We start from the raw sequence: 21,781 nt of genomic DNA, 5'->3' as shown, positions 1-21,781 counted from the left end.
AACAGGCCCCTGCTGCGTTCAGTGCCCCGCTGTTCCTCCATCAAGCATCCTCCAAAAAACACCCAATGTAGACTGGCTCCATACCTCAAAACCCCATTCTTAGTGATAGAATCTTGGGATTTTTTTTTAGAAAGAACCTGGCAGAGTGAGAGAGAGAGAGAGAGAGGAGGGGGCAGTCACAAGAGGGGAAGAGAGAGACAGAGAGAGAGGGTGTGTGTGATAGGATTCAGAGGATGGACAGACATGGATATGCACTGAAGAGAGGGGGCCTGAGAGTGGTGGAGATGGAGAGATAGAAAAATGTTCACTGATGCAATGCCAAACAGAGCAGAAGAAAATTGCTTCCGCACCCGCCTACCCTCGGTACACACAAACACACACATATCTGCCATGATAAATACACACATGCACTTACATCCTACCTTTTAACTCTCACTCCTGTGGTGATTGAATAATTCCACCATTTGGCTTTTTTTTTTTTTTTTTACAGTTGGGATAGGTTAATTTTTAGAATATATGGGGATGAAACAGACGTGTATACTTGAGCAGAATGAACAGATGGATCTTACTGAGAAACAAAATGGGAGAATAGCATGCCGTAGTCGACGCCAAGCTCTGTGCATGCATGTGTTTGTGCATGTTTTGCTAAGGCCACGGTAGTTTTTCCATCCTGTTCCTATGTTGAACAGTGAGGGGTGGACAGGATGTCCACATCCCCTCTGGTGCATTCCCTGTGTGTCAGTAAGGGTGTGCCAATGTTGCAGCATCCACTGAGTGAAGGGCCTGCTTATTCAACTATATCTACACCCATAAAGCCTATAATATGTATAACAATGGGCAGGTAGCAGAGTTTGGTCTTTTCAGAGCAGTCTGGAATCTTGTTTCTCCAATATGCAGTACACCCTTTTATCACATCCTGAATGTGTCATTTCAACCTCAATACAGATCTCTAAATGTATATTGTCATAGATAAAATGTTGTATCTTAGTAACCATTTGATTTTGATGAGCCTTGCCTTCTTCATTTTTTGCTTTGTTTATTGTCAGTGAGTAAAGAATCAAACTTTTCTGCTGTAATTCTCCTCATACTTCGAAGAACAGCATAAGCTAAATCCTCAATGCTTACAATGTAAACTTGTAATTTGATTAACTATTTTTGCAATCACATTTTCCTTAATTTTTAACAGTTAGCACTAACTAGTTCATCTGAGTACATTCATCTCCACTCATTCAAGTATGCTGTGAAGTCACAACCACACTTCCAGTTGTTGAAACATAAAAGAAAAATTAAAATATTCAGAAATCACTCATGACAGTACTTCTTCTTTCTTTTGTTAGAAAAAAAAACCTTGGGCTTTTGAAAGATTACTGGGGACTTATGTTTTAGAAAAAAAGCTTATGTCTGGGATTTCAAAGTAACGAAAAACAGAAAAAAATAATAGCTGCAAGCAGCATGCGTAGGGGCTGCTGGCTGGATTCTGGCAGGGGTGGTCGTGCATTTCGTTGTCCATCAGAAAAAACACATAGTGCGTGGGGCTGCAGGTGATCTATTGCAACTTACGCAGCACCTTCTTTGTCCACTTTTAATATTACTATTACTATTACTATTACTTACTATGTGACGTTAGAGAGAGGATGTATGCACAAGTTACAGCTACTTTCTGTTTTATGGCATAATGATCATTTTAACCACCAAGCCACGCCCACACTGTGCACTGAAATTAAAAAAAATGTAGTATCGACTTGCAAATGTTGGAAAATGCCCATTAAATCACAAATGGCTGTCTTTCCTCTTAGGTTTAGGATATCGCTCTAAGAGGCTTTTTTTGTACGTCTGGATGAGTTATATATGCCTACCGGTTTTCATAAATGCATGCCAATGTTAAAATAAGGGCTATAAGTTAGGGGGTGCTAGCGAGCCAATTTGTGCCACCCAATTCTGACACCAATAAAATGCGTATATTTTCATGATGCGGTGGTTTTGAATCTGGTGGGGTGGTTCTCTAGCTGAGTCCTGTTGGCTGCAGTCCTGGAGTCTCTGTTGTTTTCCCTGCTCCATGTTTGCTTTTCTTTCCCACATCTCTCAGTTTCAGGGCAAGATTGTATCCTACTCTTAACTTTAGTTAGCTGGACTAACAAATTAACCTTGAACCTTTACCTCCCACAACTGTAAATCGACCCGTGGTGAGGCCCACCATGAGGAGGACTCCTAATTAGCACTGAAAGTCCCTACCTAAGCCCGTCCTCTCAAACCCCGTTCACAAAGTTTCTTTTACCGAGGGATTGGGAGAACTCTTGAGCTAAGAGAAAGAACCAGCTCGTTGTTATGGATGATGTCAAGTTTCATGAAACTGTGATTGGCTGTTTGGGGTCAGTGAATTCTTGGTATAAATACTATAGAAGGTATGTTGCCATATAAAAATAAGATTTTAAAATAAAATGTTGGCCATGTGTCACTGATTTAAAATGAAACAGAAAGTAGTCTATCTGCTGAGTAACTATAGTGGAATGCACGCAAACGTGTTTTACAGACCAAGGAAATGAAGCAGAGCATTAATACAGTTCAGGTCATATTCAACTTTACTATCTCATTAATGCATTGGGTTTAAATAGATCATAACACAATATTAGTAAATATCTAAGGTTTGAATAATTAACTGTTTGTGTTAGTTTTTTAAATGTATTTATTTATTGTGGGACTGCAGTTTGAACAAATTCGGTCGAATGGCCCATATAAAGCATTATAAGCACATAGTGACTGTATGATGGGTACAATAATCAGAGGAGGATATAATTAAACACAAAGTGGGATGGAGTAGTATTCTTAAAACTAGATTTATGAGCAAATTATTGTGAGGCATCACTGTTCACTTCACACCGACTTCATGTTGTATTTAAAAATAGAACATGCTGAACAAAAGAACTAGGGGAAAGGCCGGCATACCCTAATAAAGTATTGTTTTTAAATTGCTGCAGTGTGCTGAAACACACCTCTTCAGGTAGGGCTGAAACCCAAAACTGAAACCAAACAAATTCTCAAACTTCAACTGAACGATACAGCTGTTCCCTGAATACTACGGAGAAGAGAGAAATAAGAAATTGAGGATGGTTCTAGATCCGTAAGTAATTTCCCCCTTCAACCATTGTTAACATTGGTCTGTTTGTATATCATTAATGGCTTTGCTTACACTTTATATTCAAACAAGCAAAGCAATATTCTTATGAGGTACAAGCTTTGATTTAATAACATTGTTACATATAATTTTAGTGTTGTAACTGTTATTTCATGGTCTCAACAGGCTAAGCTTACAATGACAGCTCTAACAGCTATGTTTAGTGTGTTAGCATGCTGACCTATGCTCATTATGGTAGTGTAAAATGCATTGAAGTTGAGGCTGATGTGAATGTCAGGTATTTGGTCATATAGGCCATACTAAAGATAGATTATAAGTAGGAGCTGATGGAAAGTCAGAGGAAGTTACAATCCATCCTGAGGGGATTATTAATATCATGGCATAAATCAAATAAAATTGAACATTGTACATTGATTGAGTACAGTTGCTGACTGTTTCGCACTCCTTTTTAGGACACACACATCTTTAACAATTGCTATTTCTGCCACTGGTCTACTGTCAAAAGTAATTACGACAGTGTCAGTGGGAGTGGCAGTGATGGCAGTGGGAGCAGGGGTGGCAGTGACTATTGTAGGGGGAGTGTATGTGTACAGGCGACTGGTAAGTGATTCAATCTCTTCAAAAGAAGCTTATTTTGTCTGAAAAATGAATAAACTTCACTATATTTAAATGTTAAATGTAACTGTTGAAGCACGTGACTATCAATTAGTTTTACCTGTCAATAATTTGTGTTTGTTTTGTGTAGAAACCGAAACGTGTTCATTCCTCAAGGTCGAAATCAAAAGCATCCATGGAATCATAACTCAGCATAAAATAAAGGTGGCAGACAATCTGGGCTTTTGGAGTAGTCTACATTTTTTGACATTTATTTAACACATTTTTACTGTTAAAGTTATATGTTATTTCATGGTCCCATTTTAACTGAATTAGCAGTCTCTGAGTTCATTGATCAAAGGCTACACAATTCATCCTGAGAGCGACATTATAATGGCATAAATCAAATAAAAATATTGTCATGCTGCATTGAGTGAGTGCAGATGACGACTGTTTCCTACTCATCTTGAGGGCAGATATATCTGTTCGGGGCAAAAACAAATGTTTAACTGCAACAGCACTGCTCATGCTAGACTTGTGGCTCAGACGTTAGCTTCAGTTACCTCAGGGTGACACTATTACAGTTAAATATACTTTTGTAGGTGAAGATTTTTCAGGGGTGTAATGGCTGCCAGCTCCTCCATCTCCTCTGTGAAAGTAGGCTAGCATCTGAGGGAAAGAACAAAAAACAAAAGTTGTTTATCTTGGTTGCAGGAGACGTTTAAACCTAGACTTCAATAGAGTTATGGAAACTGGAAGTACAATACCTCTGATTGAGGGAGCTACTTAAATGATCTTTCACCTGACAGAGCCAGGCATTCATTACTATATTCTGGAGACAGAAATTCCCCATGGCGCATTGTGTTGTTAAGCACCCACATTTACTCAGCATTTTATCTTACCATGAAGAAACTTTCTCAAAAACAATGAGTTAGTATCTCAAAATAATGACTTTTTTTTTATCATATTGGCAGAAATAGGCTTCTGTACACTTCAGTCTCAACAGGGCTTTTCAAAATATTCTCCTCTGATGAGCATTTCTATAAAGTTCCAATTCGCCATGATTATTGAATTGTTTTGAAACCATTCATTTTACTTCTACTTACTATTTTGCCATCACGGTTTAGCTTATCATCATTAACGTGACTATGTGACAGGTTGATATCAAAACAAAATATTACAGGAAAGCTAAGGCAAAACTTACGTTAAAACAACCCCCCAGGATCTCAAAGTATTTTAATTTGAAATGTTGTAGTATTTCTATAGAATTATATAGCATATATTTAATTGACATTATTTACTTCACTAGAGGGAGCTCACGTATTACCAGTGGTATACTGTACATAACATAGTCTGAGAACCAGTGCTGCAGGTGGTTGATTGATAAAGAGAGTGTTATCATTAGTTAGTGTTATAATTATATGTTATTTCATGGTCCCACTTGAACGTAATTAGCAGTCTCTGAGTTCACATTGATCATAGGCTACACTGAAGTACAAATTAAAATAACGTAATATGAAAAAGTCCAGAGTATTACCAAACAATTCACCCTGAGAGGGACATTAATATGGCATAAATCAAAATAAATATTATCATGCTGCATTTAGTGAGTACAGATGAGTCTGGGGCAATCACAGCCTTAATCTCCAGTTTACTGATTACACTATTTGTACTGATAACAGGTGATAATTATACATCATTCAACAGTCTCACAAAATGTTATTACCCAAACAGCCGCCTCTGTCAGTCGATGGATTGCTGAATATGTTGGTTCAGATAATAAATATATATAATACATCTCTATCAGTAGGTTACTGTAAATTGTCTATTCACAAAAGTACCAAAACTCAACAACACAAGGAATACAACTTGTTCAGTTCAGCAAACTGTGATGAAGTTAATAAATCAAATGATATTGCATAGTATGTATGTGTGTAAATTATTTAATCAGTACTTTCTTTGTTGTTTTTTTATTTTTTCAAGTGTAAATATAGTCAAGTCTCAACCATATAGTAGAAAGCTCATCTTTATGACCAATGAAGCCAAACAATTGCTGAATCAAACCAAGTTCTTTTCTCAAGACGATGAATCCAGTCAAGTTGTGAGTACAGTCTGTCACTTCACAATTAGTGTGTTGTGAAGGGGGGACAGGATGCCCAACTCCCCTCCGGTGCATTTCCTGTGTGTTTCTTTTTGAGTTTGTCCAATTTTGCAGCATCCAAACTATGGGCAAAAGGTAGATATTTACACCCATGAGCCTACAATATGTACAGATAACAATGGGCAGGTGGTCTTTTTTAGAGCAGTCTGGAATCTAAGTTCTTCAGTACTCAAACTGTCCCCAACTTTTTTCTTTTGGACCTCAATAAAGGCCTCTTTTGTTATTGTGACAGAAAATGTGTTGGTGTTTATGTGTCTAAGGGTTAATCAGAGTATGTCTACCTCAATTAAGTTATTCCTGTCACACCGCCACACTTCAAACTGTTGAAAATTAAAAGCCAAATTAAATGACTCATGTATTAAGAATTCACTCAGATAGTAGCACAGTAGTAGTGATTATTCCTGTCATTAATGAAATCAATTAGGTTTTTGAAAGATCACCGCTATTTAAATACTGAAATGTACACAGGCATATTTAATCTCGACTGAGTAAGAATGAAACTAAAAGAGGCATTGCTTATCAGTGTTTTTCCACAACGGTAGAGATTACACGCTGTAACATAGCTTGCAGCATTGTACCAAAAAATCGTATTTAAATATGTAAATTTGACAGAACAACTATATGTATACTGTGTGTTAAAACCTGCACACTTTCACATTTGTTCAGAACATTAGATTCAGATTCAGAATACTGTATTAACCCCAAATGGGCAATTCATTTTTATAGTCTATCCACATATAGATAACATCAGGACAGGCACTCCGTCAGGCCTACTTATATTAAAGGGCGGAAACAGACCAAGGTCATCTCACTGGAGCCATGTAACATCTGCTGAAACAAACAAGACTGTCCTCAAGATGATGAATCCAATCTATCTGTGAGTACAGCTGACACAATGCATTTCATATACCTAATGTAAAATGTTGCTATGCTGTCAGTACATAATTCTGAAATCTGCCCTTTTCTGCACTGCGAATATCAGGAATTGATCTTGTGGTGATCTTTTTGTTGTTGTCGTTAACCAAGAAAAATGTAACTTTTACATTTGGAGGTGTAACATCAATGAAAGCAGCAAATGGAAAAAAAAGTCCATGTGATGAAGTTGTGACAGTGATGTAACGATCTTGTTGCTCTTACTTGGTACCTACATAATGGCCAGGGACCATTCTTCAGAGTAAGTCTACTGCACATGAATTCCCCGTTTACACCTTTGTTGTATCGTTAATGCATATAATCCAGTAAGTTATTTTCATATTTATAAAAACTCATCTTTAATTTACTACTCTTTCTGTTCTTCCAGAAATATTACAAAGATGATCATTGGAATGATCGCTCTGAACGTCACTGAACTGCTCAAAATGGAAGCTAAGTTGGCGGCACAGTGGAGTGGTGGTTAGCACTGTTACCTCACGGCAAGAGGGTTTTTGGTTCGAACCCCAGCTGGGGCCCTTCTGTGTGGAGTTTGCATGCTCTCCCTGTGTCTTTGTGGGTTTTCTCCGGGGTCCTACCACAGTCCAAAGTCGTATTAGGTTAATTGATGACTCTAAATTGCCCGTAGGTGTGAATATGAGTGTGAATGGTTGTCTGTCTGTGTTTGTCTCTATGTGCCCTTTGATAGACTGGCGTCCTGTACAGGGTGTACCTCGCCTCACGCCCAATGTCAGCTGGAAACAGCTGTGATGCAGAACCAGGACTCAAGACGCAGTTGTTAATAGTAAAGACAATTTTTTTTTTTCATGTTTAACCTCACTGTAAAAAATGGGCATCTTGACTGGTTTAACAAAAGTGTCTTAGAAAAGCTACACATGTAATTGCTTTTCAAGAAGTTGTTGAACGAATATGTATGCTTTAATTAAAAAATTAAATTAAAGTAAATAGATTCACACAGTATACTTTATGAACTGGCAAGTGGCAACGACAATTACTTTCAGCAACTCCACACTGTCAGAGGGGCACGGGGAAATAAAAAAGTTGAAATTTTAACACACACACACACACACACACACACACACACACACACACACACACACACACACACACACACACACACACACACACACACACACACACACACACACACACACACACACACACACACACACACACACACACACACACACACACACACACACACACACACACACACACACACACACACACACACACACACACACACACACACACACACACAATCCGCCAAATTACATGAAACATCTGAAGGCATTGCCATGACACAGACCTGGATTACAATCAGCAAAATATCTTTAAACCATCACAACCAAACCACAACCCTAACCTTAACCTTAAAACCAAGTCGCACATAGATAGATGTACAAGTAAAAAAACACACATACAATTAAACCAGTTGGACTAGAACAGTTAGTTTCATGTAAAACAACTTTAATGAGTCGAGTTCAATCTTCAGATTTCTCAACTCTGACGTCAGAGGACAAAATTTCACAGATACAAGTCGGACTGAGCCACTGACCAAATTACACATGAACTGCGTCTGTGCTTGTGTGTCTAAAAACATGTGACTGCTGAAGAGTTACAGAGTTCGAATTCTTAACAGTTGTTCCTGAACATCTCTGCCAGTGTAACATTTGTATGGGTATCCTGGTCGAAGGGGGACTGGGTGTGTGTGTGTGTGTGTGTGTGTGTGTGTGTGTGTGTGTGTGCGTCGTTTTCTGGTCAGTTCAGCTGTGACTTGAAGCTGGAGGACCTGGCTGAGCTGGTGCTATCCCATCAGGCTGTGAGGACGGGTCTGGAACGTTAACAGAAGAACATAGTTTCATCACACGCACAGAGTGTGAACAAGTTTATAAAAACGCACAAAAATGCATTTTGAAACAGTCAAGGGTACTCACACATGCCATTGGGAGCTCCAGGGTGTCGAGGTGCCATCGCCTGTGCGGTTCCCCCAACAGGCATCATCCGGTTAGGCATGGCCTGGCCTGAGGGAGGAGGCAGGGCTAAAAATGTAAGGAGAGAGCCGCAATTGAAACAATGATTGAACAGATACAAAATTACGAGCAGAGTGACACTGGATGCAAATGTGTGAAAATGTGTCTGTGGTTTTGTCCTCATAGGGTTAACCACATTTGTGTGTGTGTGTGTGTGTGTGCCTTTGTGTGTCTGTAGGTATGGTCGGACCTGATTGCTGCATTGTGTATCCTGACTGGCCATGCTGCTCCCTCTGCTGGCGAACCTTCATCTCTGCCTGTTTCAGCTGCTCAGTGTGGAACGTCTGCCTCTCTGACAGAAGCTGCTGCCGCTGCTGCTCCAGCTACACGACATACACATATACACACAAAATATTAAATGATACAGGCTGGTTAGGAGGCAAAAACTAGCCATTGGCGCTTTCTGAGATTTAAGGTTGCTTTGGGCTATAGCGGGCATTTATGTTCACTCACAGCCTCTTTCTCACGGTCCATGATGGTCTCCAGCTCCTCAAAGTGCCTCAGTTTGATCTCCAGTTTCTTCATCTGGGTCTCCACCAGCAGAGCCACCAGGGACTTGATTTTCCTCTCTTCTACCGCTGCCAAGTGCTGCGAACACATGAGGCAGAGAGGGAATTTACAGGAAAACCATAAATACTGTAGGTAAGGAAATGGGTGGTAAGTGCCTGTGACACTTAAAAAAGGAAGGACTAAAAAAGGTAGCAGAGGTAAAAAGTAAAAGAGGGAAAACACTGAGGAAGAACAGTAAAAGGTAACAGCAGGATAGAATAAATTAAGTCTGACGGAGCGTGGCATGAGGGAGAGAGAAAATAAATGAAAAAAAACGACCAAATCACTCAACAACACTCTCTCACACACACCTCACTGGGTTACAATGAACCGCGAATTTGGGATCAAACCCAATTTACAGGACCATTAATTTTCATTTGTAACCTGCATTAAAATTACATTTTCAGATAATCCCAGACTTTAATTTGTCAGATATACTGTATATTCTTCATACACTCAATTATATGTGCAAAGTCAGGTATTAAAGATCTCCAAGATGGTGCCTGCCTTGGTTGCTAGGAGACTTCTGACACAACAGAACTATATAAATTACAACCATTTCTTCACTTTACTTCCATGTGATTGGTCTGTTTTGAAGTGGAAGTGGGCTGGCTTTACCTTGGCCTTTGTGGCAGCCGAGGCCAGAGCAGCCGCTGCTGCCGTGGCAACGCTTCCCTCCACCAGATCCTGCTCCATCACTCTCTGCTCGTCCACTTCTACCCGCCCTACGCTCTCGTCGTCATCTCCCCTTCCTTGATTAAAAGAGAGAATATCTTCTATATAGACAGACATGCACATGTTCACATACACAGTAAATATACAGTACATACATATACTGTACGTAGTAACATACCGTCTCTCTCTTCTGTAAGTATATTTTCAGCATTTTCTCTTTTGACTAGTTCTCCCTCCACTTTGCCCCCACTGGGTTCCACCTTGAGCCCATCTGCCCTTAAAGGGACCTGAAACCGATCCAAATGTACAAACACTCAAGGTAAGTCAAAAAAGTCACCAGTAGATACAATAACTTTCTTTAAGCTCTTATTGCCGTTTCACCTGGTGGGATGTGGAGTTTGTTTCCATTTTTTCTGGATCCATCGACTCTGAGGGACAGAGGAAGACTGAATAAGAAATGCATTGTAGACAGAATAAAGAAATAAATTTATATACGTGTGATTATGTGCTCATATACAGACTTACCTGTTTTGTCGAGCTGGTTGGGCGTGTCAGAGACCTTATCCACGGACTCCTCCTGCACTTTGGAAAACTCCTCTGAAGACAAAGATGTAGAATCACAACACATAAACCTACTTTATTCCATCTCAGAAGCATACCTTAAATGTCAAATACACGCAAATCAACACTCCTCCCTCTGTCCCCTCACCCAGTGCAGCCTTAGCTGCGGATGATGCCACCCGTGGGTCCACCACGGATGCTAGGAAGGCCACAGTGCTCATGACAGGGTTTTCCGATTGGCTGAAAGGCACAGGCTGGAACGCTAACGGGCCAAGGGAAGCCGAGGAGTCTTCTAGGTAAGGGTCTTCTATCGGCAGACGGAGGAAGTGGAGGATACACTCGTCCTGCGTTCTGGAGCCCACATGCTCAGATACTTTGTTCCAGTCGTCTCTGTAGACCTCTAAAGCCTGAGAGAGACACGGTGAGAGACAAATAGAGGAACAAGGGATTCTCATGAATAAAAAATACAAAAACAATTTACTTTTTGAGTCATATGTAAGATCTATGATAGAAAGTCAAAACATAAATGACTGTCTTACCTCTAATAGCAAGAGTGTCTCTTGCTCTGTCCATTCCCTTCCTGCGCTAGCTCCTTTAGTCTGAGGAAGACATCATGAGAATAGTTTTAGAATAATGCGAATAACTTTTTACACACTTCATTCCAGAAATATTCAAATAAGAGAATAGTAAAAGCAAAGAATGAATGTAAAGTTGCGAGTGTATGAAACAAGATTTAAAGCAAGGTGGAGGGGGGGGGGGGGGGGGGGGGGAGGTATACAGTCTGTTTGTATTGTTACTGTGTGAGACCTTAGGATGTTTCTTTGTGTAGATGTCCGAGCGCAAGCCAAAGTTCTGGCAGTCTGAAGGCTTCTCTCTGCTCCTTTCTGGGAAATACAGCATGTGCTGTGAGGCCGACACCTGCGAGAGTGAGAGTAGACGGCAGAGTCTATTAAGAGGCATTTCGTGTGACAAAAACATGCATTTGAGAGCAGTTGTCGTGTGCTCTGTGTGTATGTGTATGTTTTACCTGCAGGGGTTTGTGCTGTAGTGGGGCCAACCCCGACGGTGTGTCAGCCAGGACGTTGAAATGAGGGGTGGGCGGGGGTCCCATGGGGAGTGGTCGGCTCTCTGCATCGACCTGGTAGTTAATCAAACCCCACTGCTCCAAAAATGCATGAACCCTGGACCCAAAGAATATATTTCTCTTTAATGTTAAAGCTGTAAAACTGCCCCGCAGATGACATAACGCCAACACGCCGACAAACCAGCATGTGTCCCGTTGTAATTAAAAATTAAGGCTGCTTTTGTGAGTCATTGAGTACACCCCATAAATGCACATTCCGTTCCAACATTAACAGATTTAATCTGTTAACACATTTATATAAGTCACATTCAGAACACCCACATACCACATTTAATTTAGCAGATGCCCAAACAATGCATGGTAGCAAACGCCCAAACTCTAAGTTGTACCTCATGACAGCACAGACGTCGCCGGTGAGGTTGCGTCTGCAGGATGTTGAGCTGAGGTATTCCTGGGGGTTGAGCCGGTACGTGTCGATCATGAAATTGCGGTATGCAAGGTAGCTGCAGTGCACAGGAAAGACCGTGTTCATAGTGAGGCTATCTCCATCATCTTCTACAACTTGAATAGTGAGGTCAGAATGTGTGCAGTACTCACATTTCTGGAGATTTGGACTTGTTCTTTCCATTGAAGAATTCTGGCAATGCACGTTTCTCTATCGAGTGAATGCTGGAATAAATGTATAGGATAAAGGTGTTATGTTATAAAATGTTCTGCTCTGTATGTACTGAAGAAAGTTTGGGGTAACAGTCAATGTCACCCAACAACAAGTTTGTACATCTGTGTGTGTGTGTGTGTGTGTGTGTGTGTATTTATTGACCTGTTGTAATTGAACCAAGACGTGTAGCTTGGTATTATGATGTGATGGGTTTGTTCTGTGATGTTGTCCTCTCCCTCTGACAGGCGAGGTATCTCCCCTCTCCCCTCCTCATCTTCCTAGACAGACAGACACACACACACACACACATTTAATATATATTTTTTCCATTACTGAAACGAAAGATATTAATTGATGCAGGCTACCCAGCCTTTCAAAACATTTTGATTGAGAAAAATGACATCATATTTACCCTTCCTGGGTAATCGTCCTCCAGTTCATCTGAAAAAGCAAAAGAAGGTTCAAGGTTGTGTGCGTTCACACAAACAAAATACTAACCATAATTTTTACTTTTTTTCCGTTTAAAAATCGGAAGAAATATTTACACATGCAACATCTCTCTTTAAACATTAGCTATAAGACTTTTACTACCCAGGTCAGCCATGGTCCCTCCTTTAACTGGAGTATTTTCACTGTCCTTCTTAAAGTTGACTACAAGAGAGTGAAACACAGTAAAAATGGTTAATTGATGAAATGCTACTTTACTGAATACTTTTTGCGACAATTTCCTTGTTGCTCTTTTTTGGCGCTTTACCATTCTTGGGTAGTATAACCTCCTCCATGTTAGGAACAGGGGTAGGATCCTCCATGTCTTTGGTCAAGTCCTCTTCTGGCTCTTCCTCCTGTTGTCCGCGCCTTCTCCTGTGCACAGACACACACACAAAATGTATGCTGGGATTGCAAACTGAAATGCCAAACGAAGAGCAAGTCCTCCCGTTTGGTTACAATACTTGTTTCTTACCCCTTTTTTCCTTTCTTCCTGCCCTCAGAGGAGGGAGGAGAAGGTGAGCGTCTTCTCTTTTTTGAGGGGGTCTGTTTGGAGTCCTGCAACAGAGGGGTAGAGGTAGATGGTGAAAAAAAACTTAGCATCACTTCAAATCAATCTTTATTTATATGGCACTCTTCATACTTTAACAGTAGCACAAAGTGCCTTACAGAAAATAAAAGCAAAAGAAAAACGACTTGAGCGTCAACTGTAACACCACACATCAAAACTCTCAGAACTGTCAGATCTATGCATTCATGATTGAAAACACCTTTACCCTTCACATGCCCCTCACACCGCCTAAAGCTTCGCACAAACCTGATCGTCTTTGAGGTGAATACGCCGGCGGAAAATGATCGGTAAATTCCTCTCATTCACACAATAGTCTTCTTCGTTCATCCACTCGTTGAAAACATCTGTGTCCAGAACCCAGCCAGCATGGACCTGGAGCCCACAGAAACAAAGAGTATTAACGAGGTGCATGTTGGTGTAGCTCAGAGGTCATATCACCAAATGACAGTAGAATTGACTTAGACTTATTGATAGTATATGCAGCAGGTGTTGTCTAATGAAGTATATAGAGTGGTACAGTACAGCATCATGTTTTTTTCTATGTGTGCTGCTGTACTAACCCGCCACGGTTTTTCCGAATGTGGTGGCTCTTCAACCTCTCCTTCAACGTCACTTGAGGACAGCCAACTGTCATAACTATTGAAAAGTTGCACGAGACACAATAGGTTAGTATTGTGTTTGTGTATGAACTTCTGCGCGCGCGCGTGTGTGTGTGTTCATTACCTGTCAGGGTGCATGCCCCAGTGTACCAAGATATGTTTGTCTTTCTGCATCACAGGGCGCATCCATTCATCTGAAAATAGATATGAAAAAAAAGATTAAATACGTAACAGGCATTTAAAAAGATGCCAAACACGCATACAGTACATGCACAAAGTTTAACTGACCTTCCTCTGTAGAAGCAGGTGAGGGGTAGATGTGGTGACTGGCGAGCGTTCGGTCCTCAGTGAGTGTACCCTGTGGAAGGACAAATGACATTATCAGGGCTACACTGAGTTTCATATTCCAGTTACTTTTTAAGCTACATCTAAACTACTATGTTTTTGTTGAAAAATGTGTATCTTCTGCTACATCTACACCTCGTATCAACACTACATCAGTACTTCCAAGCCCATAAAACAGAGACATTCAGAAATACTGCTGATCCTGTTTTAGTTTGAAAACTCTGGGGTTTTGTGTTTTAGTCTAGCGTGGAAAATGATAATAAAGACACCTACGTCAGTCATACCAGAAAGATGGGCTGACATGCCTTTTAGCATTTCATCCTTCTTGTGTGGATACTTATTTTCCTTTACCATGGCTTCCTCCAGTGATGGATAATGCTTCCCGTACTGCTCTTATATGTTGCCGTACTTGCGTTTTGTGTTTTTTGCCATTTGTTACCATCTTATACTCTTGTGTTACTTTCAGTAACAGTTCCTCCTCATTGTTGGTCCAAGCAAATAAATCTCTGTTCTTTATTTTTGCAGCTGCTGTTCCTCCTTAATATTTTATGTATTTTTACCTTTGATTCTATAATTTTCCACCGCAGAGTAACGTTAGACAATCTACGGAACTAAAACGCCTGCGTGGATGGAGACTGTGTTTGTTTCGAAATACAATTTTAGAATAGAAATGTAGCAGTGTAGATTTAGCCGTAGGCAGCCTCAGCATATGTCAAGTATATGTTCATCAGTCTGCTCATCTGTCTGGTCTTTAACTCACACTTTACCTGGTGTTTGGTGATAATATCTGTAAGTCTGCTAGTCAGCTCCGGATCCAGTGTAGGGTCCAGATAGACTCCAGGCAGTGACATACAATTGTTCTGTAGACACACAAAACATAGGTACACATTTATCAGTGGTGTGTCCTTGGTGGGCGGATGTGTGTGAGTATCTATATGTGTCTATGTCACCTGGATCAGCGCTCTTTCAATAGCACCAAACATCTCAACATTCCTTTCTGTTCTTGATGGATTCTGCAAGTCAAACCTCCGCCTGTAAAAGGAGGGAGGGAAAAGAGATCATGAGACCAACACCAACATGAAAAGGCAGAGGCATGATCGGAGGGATGCGACTCACCAGCCTTGCGCAGCCTTGAACTTGTAGGCAGTGCCAAGAATGTGGCAGAGCCCACCCCCCGGCTGCAAGTCGAGGAAGCGCTGTGCCTGCAGGGAAATTGTCAAATCAATGGTTTGCTTTGCTGTTTTGCACGTTTTTAACATATCTTGCCAGATTTTCGGTCACCTCACTCTTCATCAAGACCACATCTAAAAGAAGCTTTGAGATTTATTGTGTGTTTTACCCTCAGTTATTTTCATTATTATATGTCAAGACAGGGTGATTGCAATAATGTATTTCTATTATTGCAATAGTGATGCAGTGATCTAAACCCCTAGACCAAATAAACATAAATCAAAATAGATGGGAGACTTAAGAGACTGCTTAAAGTGTGAGAATTATTAATAAAAAAAGGACACCGAGAGACCGACAGACTTACAGGCAGTTTGGTGAGAGCAGGACTGGTAGCTTGTCTGCCAAAAGCATCCTCTTGAAACTGGAGAAGCTGCAGGGTCACTGCAGCCAGAGCCTGACACGATGGAGCATCCACCAGCACATACTGAGACAGACACGCAAACAATGATTGTGAGGGATGTGAAGAGGAGAATGTTTCATCATCATGCTTTAATGCAACCTATTACCTAACGTTACTTCATTTTACCGATAGACTAGCCAGTTTATCTGTTGTATTTGTTCTGATTAACCCCTAATATGTGGCTATATTTGCACCTCATCTATTGTATATATTATTTTGAAAAGATACAGCACTCATTAACTGTATCGAACAAATTTTTCTAGCCAGCGTGAACGTAACGATATCCAGGATGAGACGTTTGTTTACAGTCTGAGCCACTGGACTTGCTAGCAGGGGGCGGCTAGCTTGTTAGCCAGCTTCCTCACCAGCTACCTACCTTTTTGTAGTGCTTCCCGACCCACTGTCGCACCACCTCCAGCTGGGTTAAAGTATCCGGACTCTCCCAGAACCGAGCGGACGGACTGCTGTCTTTTTTCCGATGCACTGATGTTCCGGAGGTAATTTGGCTTGTCCCGGGAATCCCGAGGTTCGTTCCTCCGGACATTGTGGCCATAATAAAACGAGATTAATTTCAAAACGGGAGAACAAAACTGGCTAGCGCACCGTGCTAGCTTTTTGCGTTCTCGGTTTCTCTCGCGAGACGCAGCGCGATTTGTCGCAGTTCGACATAAGAGTTTTTTCTGTGAATATTTAACTGTCTTTCATTTTCATATATTTTTCAAACTCAATTGTATGGCTTTTTTGATTCAGTTTTTACAAATGTTAAATATCCAAAAATATTTTTATACGCAACAGAATGAACTGAATACAAACATTTGTTACAAACCAGGACTTTTACTTTGAAATATAACAGTACAAGGAAATAACGGCACAAGGCATGTAAACACAAGTGAAGTAAAGTGACATTGGTAAGTAGTAGCTCATATATATTTGAATACCTTAAGATAACTTTCGATTCATTGTTTTGAATATGATTAAAACCCGGTAAAATCACTCGCTTTCGGTTGATATTAATTGTTTTGTTGCAGAAGGCTAATTTCCGATGTGTCCCAATTTCCCAAGAGACAGTCAATGTCTGTTAGGAAAAACAAACTCCTGTGCAGCTGACTGTTGACTCAGCTGAAACAGCGAGTTTGTTAGGATTATTTTCCGTCGCATTCTATGATTGGATATCAACAACAACAAAAAACACTCCACACATCCTCAGACCCACCAGGCAGTCCAAACTACTCTCTCAGCCGTGAGTAACTCATTCATCTTCTCACTCCCATGTTTTCCTAGCCCTTAGGTCTTATGGGTGTCCAGGGTTTGACCACCTATGTGGAGGGGAACAGAAACTTCCTCCAAGATGTGAAGTTCAGGGACAGTCGTCTGGTTATTGACGGCTGCAGTCTGTATTTCCGCCTCTACTTTAACCACGGTTTGGACCAGCAGCGCGGAGGCGACTATGATGCTTTCGCTTGTCTGCTCACCCAGTTCCTCTCTGCTTTGGCGGCCTGCAACATCCAGCCATATGTGGTACTGGATGGAGGTAAGGGTGCATTGATTGCAACGCTCAATTAGCACTTTTATTTTAAGAAAATCCACCCTCTTACGATTGATATTAATGTTTCCAAGTATGTAAGCTATTATTACAAACATATTTAAATGATAGAATATAGTCAGATATTGTAATTCCCTTGAACCTGCACCAAGTCTAAGTTTGTCTGCAGTTATAACACTCACAATCATTTATTTCCACTCTTTTTGTTTTTCTTAATAAGGGATTGACCCCAGTGATAAGAAGTTCCCAACTTTGCGTCAGCGACTGCAGTCCAAGATAAAGGAGGCGAATAGTCTTGCAAACGGCCGCAACGGCTCTGTTCTCCCCATCCTCACAAGAGATGTCTTCATTGAAGTCCTCATCCAGAGAGGAGTCCCACTGGTCCAGTGTCCGGCTGAAGCTGACTGGGAAATTGCATGTTTGGCTCACCAGTGGAACTGCCCAGTTCTGACTAATGACAGCGACTTTTATATCTTCGACCTGCCAGGTGTGGGTAGCGACAGGCTGTTTGTACTTTAATAAGGATCCAAATAGAACTTTGTAATGAATGGAAGCGATATATTGCTAGATTTTGCTATTGTTTTACATGTTGTTTATGTGCTTTGTGTTCTTAGGTGGTTACCTGCCACTTCATTTTTTCCAGTGGACCCACCTGAACGGTAAAGCCTCTCACCCCTACATCTCAGCTCGTTGCTACACCACTAACGGGCTGTGTCGCTGGTTTGGTGGCATGAACAGAGAGTTGCTACCCTTATGTGCCGTCCTAGCTGGTAATGACTATGGCACTCCGGAACAAGCTGAAACACTCATAGGTCTGTTAGATGTGACTGCATCTGGGAGAGGTGGTGGCAGGGGTAAAGGTAGAGCACCCACCTCCCGCATCGAGGGCTTCCTCCTCTGGCTCTCCTCTTTTTCATGTCCGGCGGAGGCTCTGGAGGAAGTGAGCAGGCTTATGGGGGAGGAAGGTGGAGGCATTAGAGGCAAGAGAGGACAGAAAGGTGGGCTCAGTTCACAGCTTTGGGCAGGTATGCAGGAGTACCACATCACCCCTCAAAGCTCTCTAGCCCGGTGGTTCTCTGGAGGTAAGGCGGCTCCTGGAGGGTGGACCTCTGGGCTGCCAGAGTGCCTGTCGCTGGCTGCAGCACAGGGACTGTTGGCTCCCTTGGTAGTAGATGCTATGGTGATGTGCAGGGTCCTGCTCATCCCACAGGTGGAGAACAGCAAGCTGGCCAGTAGCCATTGCAGTGCCAGCACCATACGCCAAGCTATATATGGGATATTACTGCAGAGAGGCCAAGATGTACAAGCAAGGGATATGAGGGTACAACAAAACATCAGCCAGGATGTGAGAGGTGGGAGAGGGCGAGGGGGAAGGGGGCGGGGAGGTGTTCAGGTTGGTGGAGGTAGGGACCAGGGCATTATTTTACCCACACAGCAGGGTGTAAATGTAGGATTTGGCATTCAGCAAGCAACCGGTGCAGCTACAGTGGCGGCTCAGGGCTCTAGTGCCCCCGTGTATGTAGAGGAGTACGATCGTGTGGATCTGAACTTGAAGAAAAACCATGTTGAGGCACATCCGCTCAGAGCCCCCCTACGTCTAGATACACTCGGCCAGGTAAACATGGCAACAAAAATGATGTATATTTTTGTTGGATTTAAAGTTTTAAAGGAAATTGTTCATGTGATTTAATTTAACTTTCCAAATGTTCTCCCACAATTGTATCCAGGCTCCTGTGGCAGTTCGTCTTGGTGTTCTTGTAGAAGTCTTGGGGATGAAGGAGTCTGCTCTGGCTGCTGTTCCCCTCCACCTGAGGTTGGCTGTAGCAGTCACAGCCTTCTGGATGCGAGAGGCCACACCGACACCCTCACAGCCACAGCTGCAAGCTTTGGTGCTGGGAATAGTCTACGGAGAGCTGTCCAGTAACAACCAGCCCGGTGCTACACAAAACCAACATGCCTGTTAGTTGTGCTGTATCTCCTGTTTTGTTCCACAATATTACAAATATTAACATTTATCTCACTAAAAAGGCAAACGGCAATCTATCTTTAATGATTTAAAACCTGTCGCTGCTATGTATCATCCCAGTCCCGCAGCTAAACTGGGCTGCGGAGCGCAACGTGTGGGCAGGGCTGGATCGACAACGTGTGAGGCCAGGGGAGAGACGGGGCTTGGATGTCGGCGCGGCTCACAGTTTCAGCCAATGGCAGGCCTGCCTCTGGAGCGCGCTGTGTCTCAATCAAGTATTGCTGCTGCCACTGCCTGAACTCCACCTATCATGGTAAAGCACAGCGAATGAGGAGAGATAATACACCGCTTACCTTTTACACCTATGAGAACTAGAGTGCAGCTAATGACTTATATCATCATTGATTCATCTGTTGGTTATTTATTTGATTGTTGAATCTATAAACTGTCAAAAAGGAGTGTAGAGTGCCCTTCACAATTTCTCACATCTAATTGCATGTTTTGTCCGACCAGCTGTCCATTTAACTGTTTAGACATTCAATATATTATCACATACGAGAGAGAAAAGTAAAAATAAGTTCCCATTTTAGAATCTTTATAACTGTCTTAAACAACACCGCATTTGTGACAATCAAACCCGAATTACAAGAAACCTTTTCCACCTGCAGGGATCTGATCTCGCAGTTAGCTTTAGTTTTATTTGCAGATGCATGGAGATTACTGTCTCTTGAGAGTTCTCCCATGGATGGATTACTGAACCTGCCTACTGGGCAAACAAAAAAGACAAACAAAATGACCATATCTTTAACAAAATGACACAAAAAAACTACAAACAGACACAAAACTGTGTGTAATTTGTTTGCCTCTCTGCGTCTCAGGTTGTACAGTGGTACCTTGGTGCACGGTCTCCTCCGGTACCTGAAAGGGGACCGAGTTGCAGAATCCCTCCTAGCCGGGGGCTCCTTGGCCGCACAACTTTACTCCTCCCTGCTGCACGCTGTAAAGAACTGCAGCTGCAAAACCCATCCATCCTCTTCGGCAGCAGGGAGGAGAAAGAGAGGCGGAGGCCGGGGAAGGACAGGAGGAGGAAGAGGAAGAGGGGGAGGAGGGAGAGGAGCCAGGGGCGGAGGAGGAGGGAGAAGAACTGAGGAGATAAACAACAGGTTTGCTCTCCTAATGAGCGAAGAAGAATCTGACAACGATTGATGAGGAGGCAGAGAAAAAATAAACGGATCGATATGAAGCAGTTGCTAGGGGCCAAATAAGGGGAGTACATTCCTGTGTTTCATTAAACACACTCAGGAAAAGCAAATAGTCTTTTCACAAGCGAAGAACACCTCTTAACATTGACCACTGAGCTTCTACCTTTCCAACCGCATTGCACTCATTTTAAACCTTTTTCACTTATATTTGCCTGCCTATGAAAAATAATTTTGCTGTCTCAAATCAAGTGATGTCAAGACAGATGAAGCAAAAATGTCAGTTTTTCTCCAAGTCACACTCTTGCCATTTTTCAGCAAATATATTTTTATTAAAGTAATGTCACTGTAATTAATGCACGTTTTAATACAATTTTATTTGCATTGCCAAATCATAAAAAAGTTATGTTAATAAAGGCCTGAAAAAAAGTTATCCTAGGACACTGTACAGAGAAGTTAAGACCACTTTTATTCAGTAACGTCAACACAAAGATTTAAACAGTAAATGCAGAGATTTCTTCTTTCATCATCTCTGTTGACCAGAATGTTCTTTGGCAGCTAATGTAATCTAATTGAGCAACTTAAAATTAGCAACTTAAGAATTCTTTATTTTATCGCCGATGCCTTCATACTCATGAATTTGGAGCTACTCGTCTTTCTATAATAAAAAAATTAAAAAATTAAACTCGTTGGCACTTTATTTTTCATTTATCACATTCAGCTAGTAACTTGTAACCATACTGATTCTCTGTAGTCGGTTTTTAAGTTAGAGTGCGTTACCACAGCACCATTATTAAATATGTACACAACACAACCAAGATTAAATTATTCACAAGCGACAATAACAACATTACAAAGTTCTTTAAAATATTGGACCAAGAAATTAAATAATGATCAGCCTGTATTCAGTCTGTGTTTTCTGAACCGTTCTGAATATCCAACCTAACAACCCCCACTCGTTAAATGTCTCCTTAAACATTAACTGTGGGTTAGCGTCCCACTGGCCTCATGTCAGTCAGTTCCATAGTTGACTGTAGCCCTGACGCAATAACTTAAAACACTGG

General features: G+C 41.5%; 2 protein-coding genes across 4 annotated transcripts; one reads left to right on the top strand and one right to left on the bottom strand.

The window, feature by feature from the left end:
- Positions 1 to 8,256: 8,256 nt before the first annotated feature.
- Positions 8,257 to 16,622, bottom strand: smarcc1b (SWI/SNF related BAF chromatin remodeling complex subunit C1b). Of its 2 annotated transcripts, none has more exons than XM_083925582.1 (28): positions 16,386 to 16,622; positions 15,914 to 16,033; positions 15,496 to 15,581; positions 15,330 to 15,411; positions 15,147 to 15,239; positions 14,323 to 14,392; positions 14,159 to 14,228; positions 13,996 to 14,071; positions 13,682 to 13,807; positions 13,340 to 13,422; positions 13,133 to 13,239; positions 12,970 to 13,029; positions 12,791 to 12,819; positions 12,541 to 12,656; positions 12,318 to 12,389; positions 12,110 to 12,223; positions 11,664 to 11,817; positions 11,444 to 11,554; positions 11,176 to 11,235; positions 10,785 to 11,043; positions 10,601 to 10,672; positions 10,457 to 10,503; positions 10,254 to 10,362; positions 10,019 to 10,152; positions 9,305 to 9,439; positions 9,042 to 9,174; positions 8,756 to 8,860; positions 8,257 to 8,652 (listed from the first exon to the last, which is right to left on the bottom strand). In XM_083925582.1, exons 1-28 carry the CDS (start codon positions 16,560 to 16,562, stop codon positions 8,585 to 8,587), a joined length of 2,868 nt encoding a protein of 955 aa, XP_083781708.1. In that variant the 5' UTR covers positions 16,563 to 16,622; the 3' UTR covers positions 8,257 to 8,584. The 2 variants fall into 2 exon arrangements, with proteins under 2 accessions (XP_083781708.1, XP_083781709.1); XM_083925583.1 differs by having other exon boundaries at positions 8,756 to 8,842.
- On the top strand, positions 16,420 to 21,778 carry aste1b (asteroid homolog 1b). 2 transcript variants are annotated; one of them, XM_083925585.1, is made up of 7 exons: positions 16,420 to 16,506; positions 17,291 to 17,540; positions 17,773 to 18,039; positions 18,167 to 19,167; positions 19,280 to 19,511; positions 19,639 to 19,831; positions 20,397 to 21,778. In XM_083925585.1, the coding sequence occupies exons 2-7, from the start codon at positions 17,303 to 17,305 to the stop codon at positions 20,722 to 20,724; spliced, it is 2,259 nt and encodes a 752-aa protein (XP_083781711.1). In that variant the 5' UTR covers positions 16,420 to 16,506; positions 17,291 to 17,302; the 3' UTR covers positions 20,725 to 21,778. The 2 variants fall into 2 exon arrangements, with proteins under 2 accessions (XP_083781711.1, XP_083781710.1); XM_083925584.1 differs by lacking the exon at positions 16,420 to 16,506 and adding an exon at positions 16,810 to 16,917.
- Positions 21,779 to 21,781: the final 3 nt, after the last annotated feature.

The sequence above is a fragment of the Echiichthys vipera genome (genome assembly GCF_963691815.1).
Source record: "Echiichthys vipera genome assembly, chromosome: 13".
In the NCBI taxonomy this organism is placed as follows: Eukaryota; Metazoa; Chordata; class Actinopteri; order Perciformes; family Trachinidae; genus Echiichthys; species Echiichthys vipera.
This window is presented reverse-complemented; position numbering and strand designations above follow the sequence as displayed.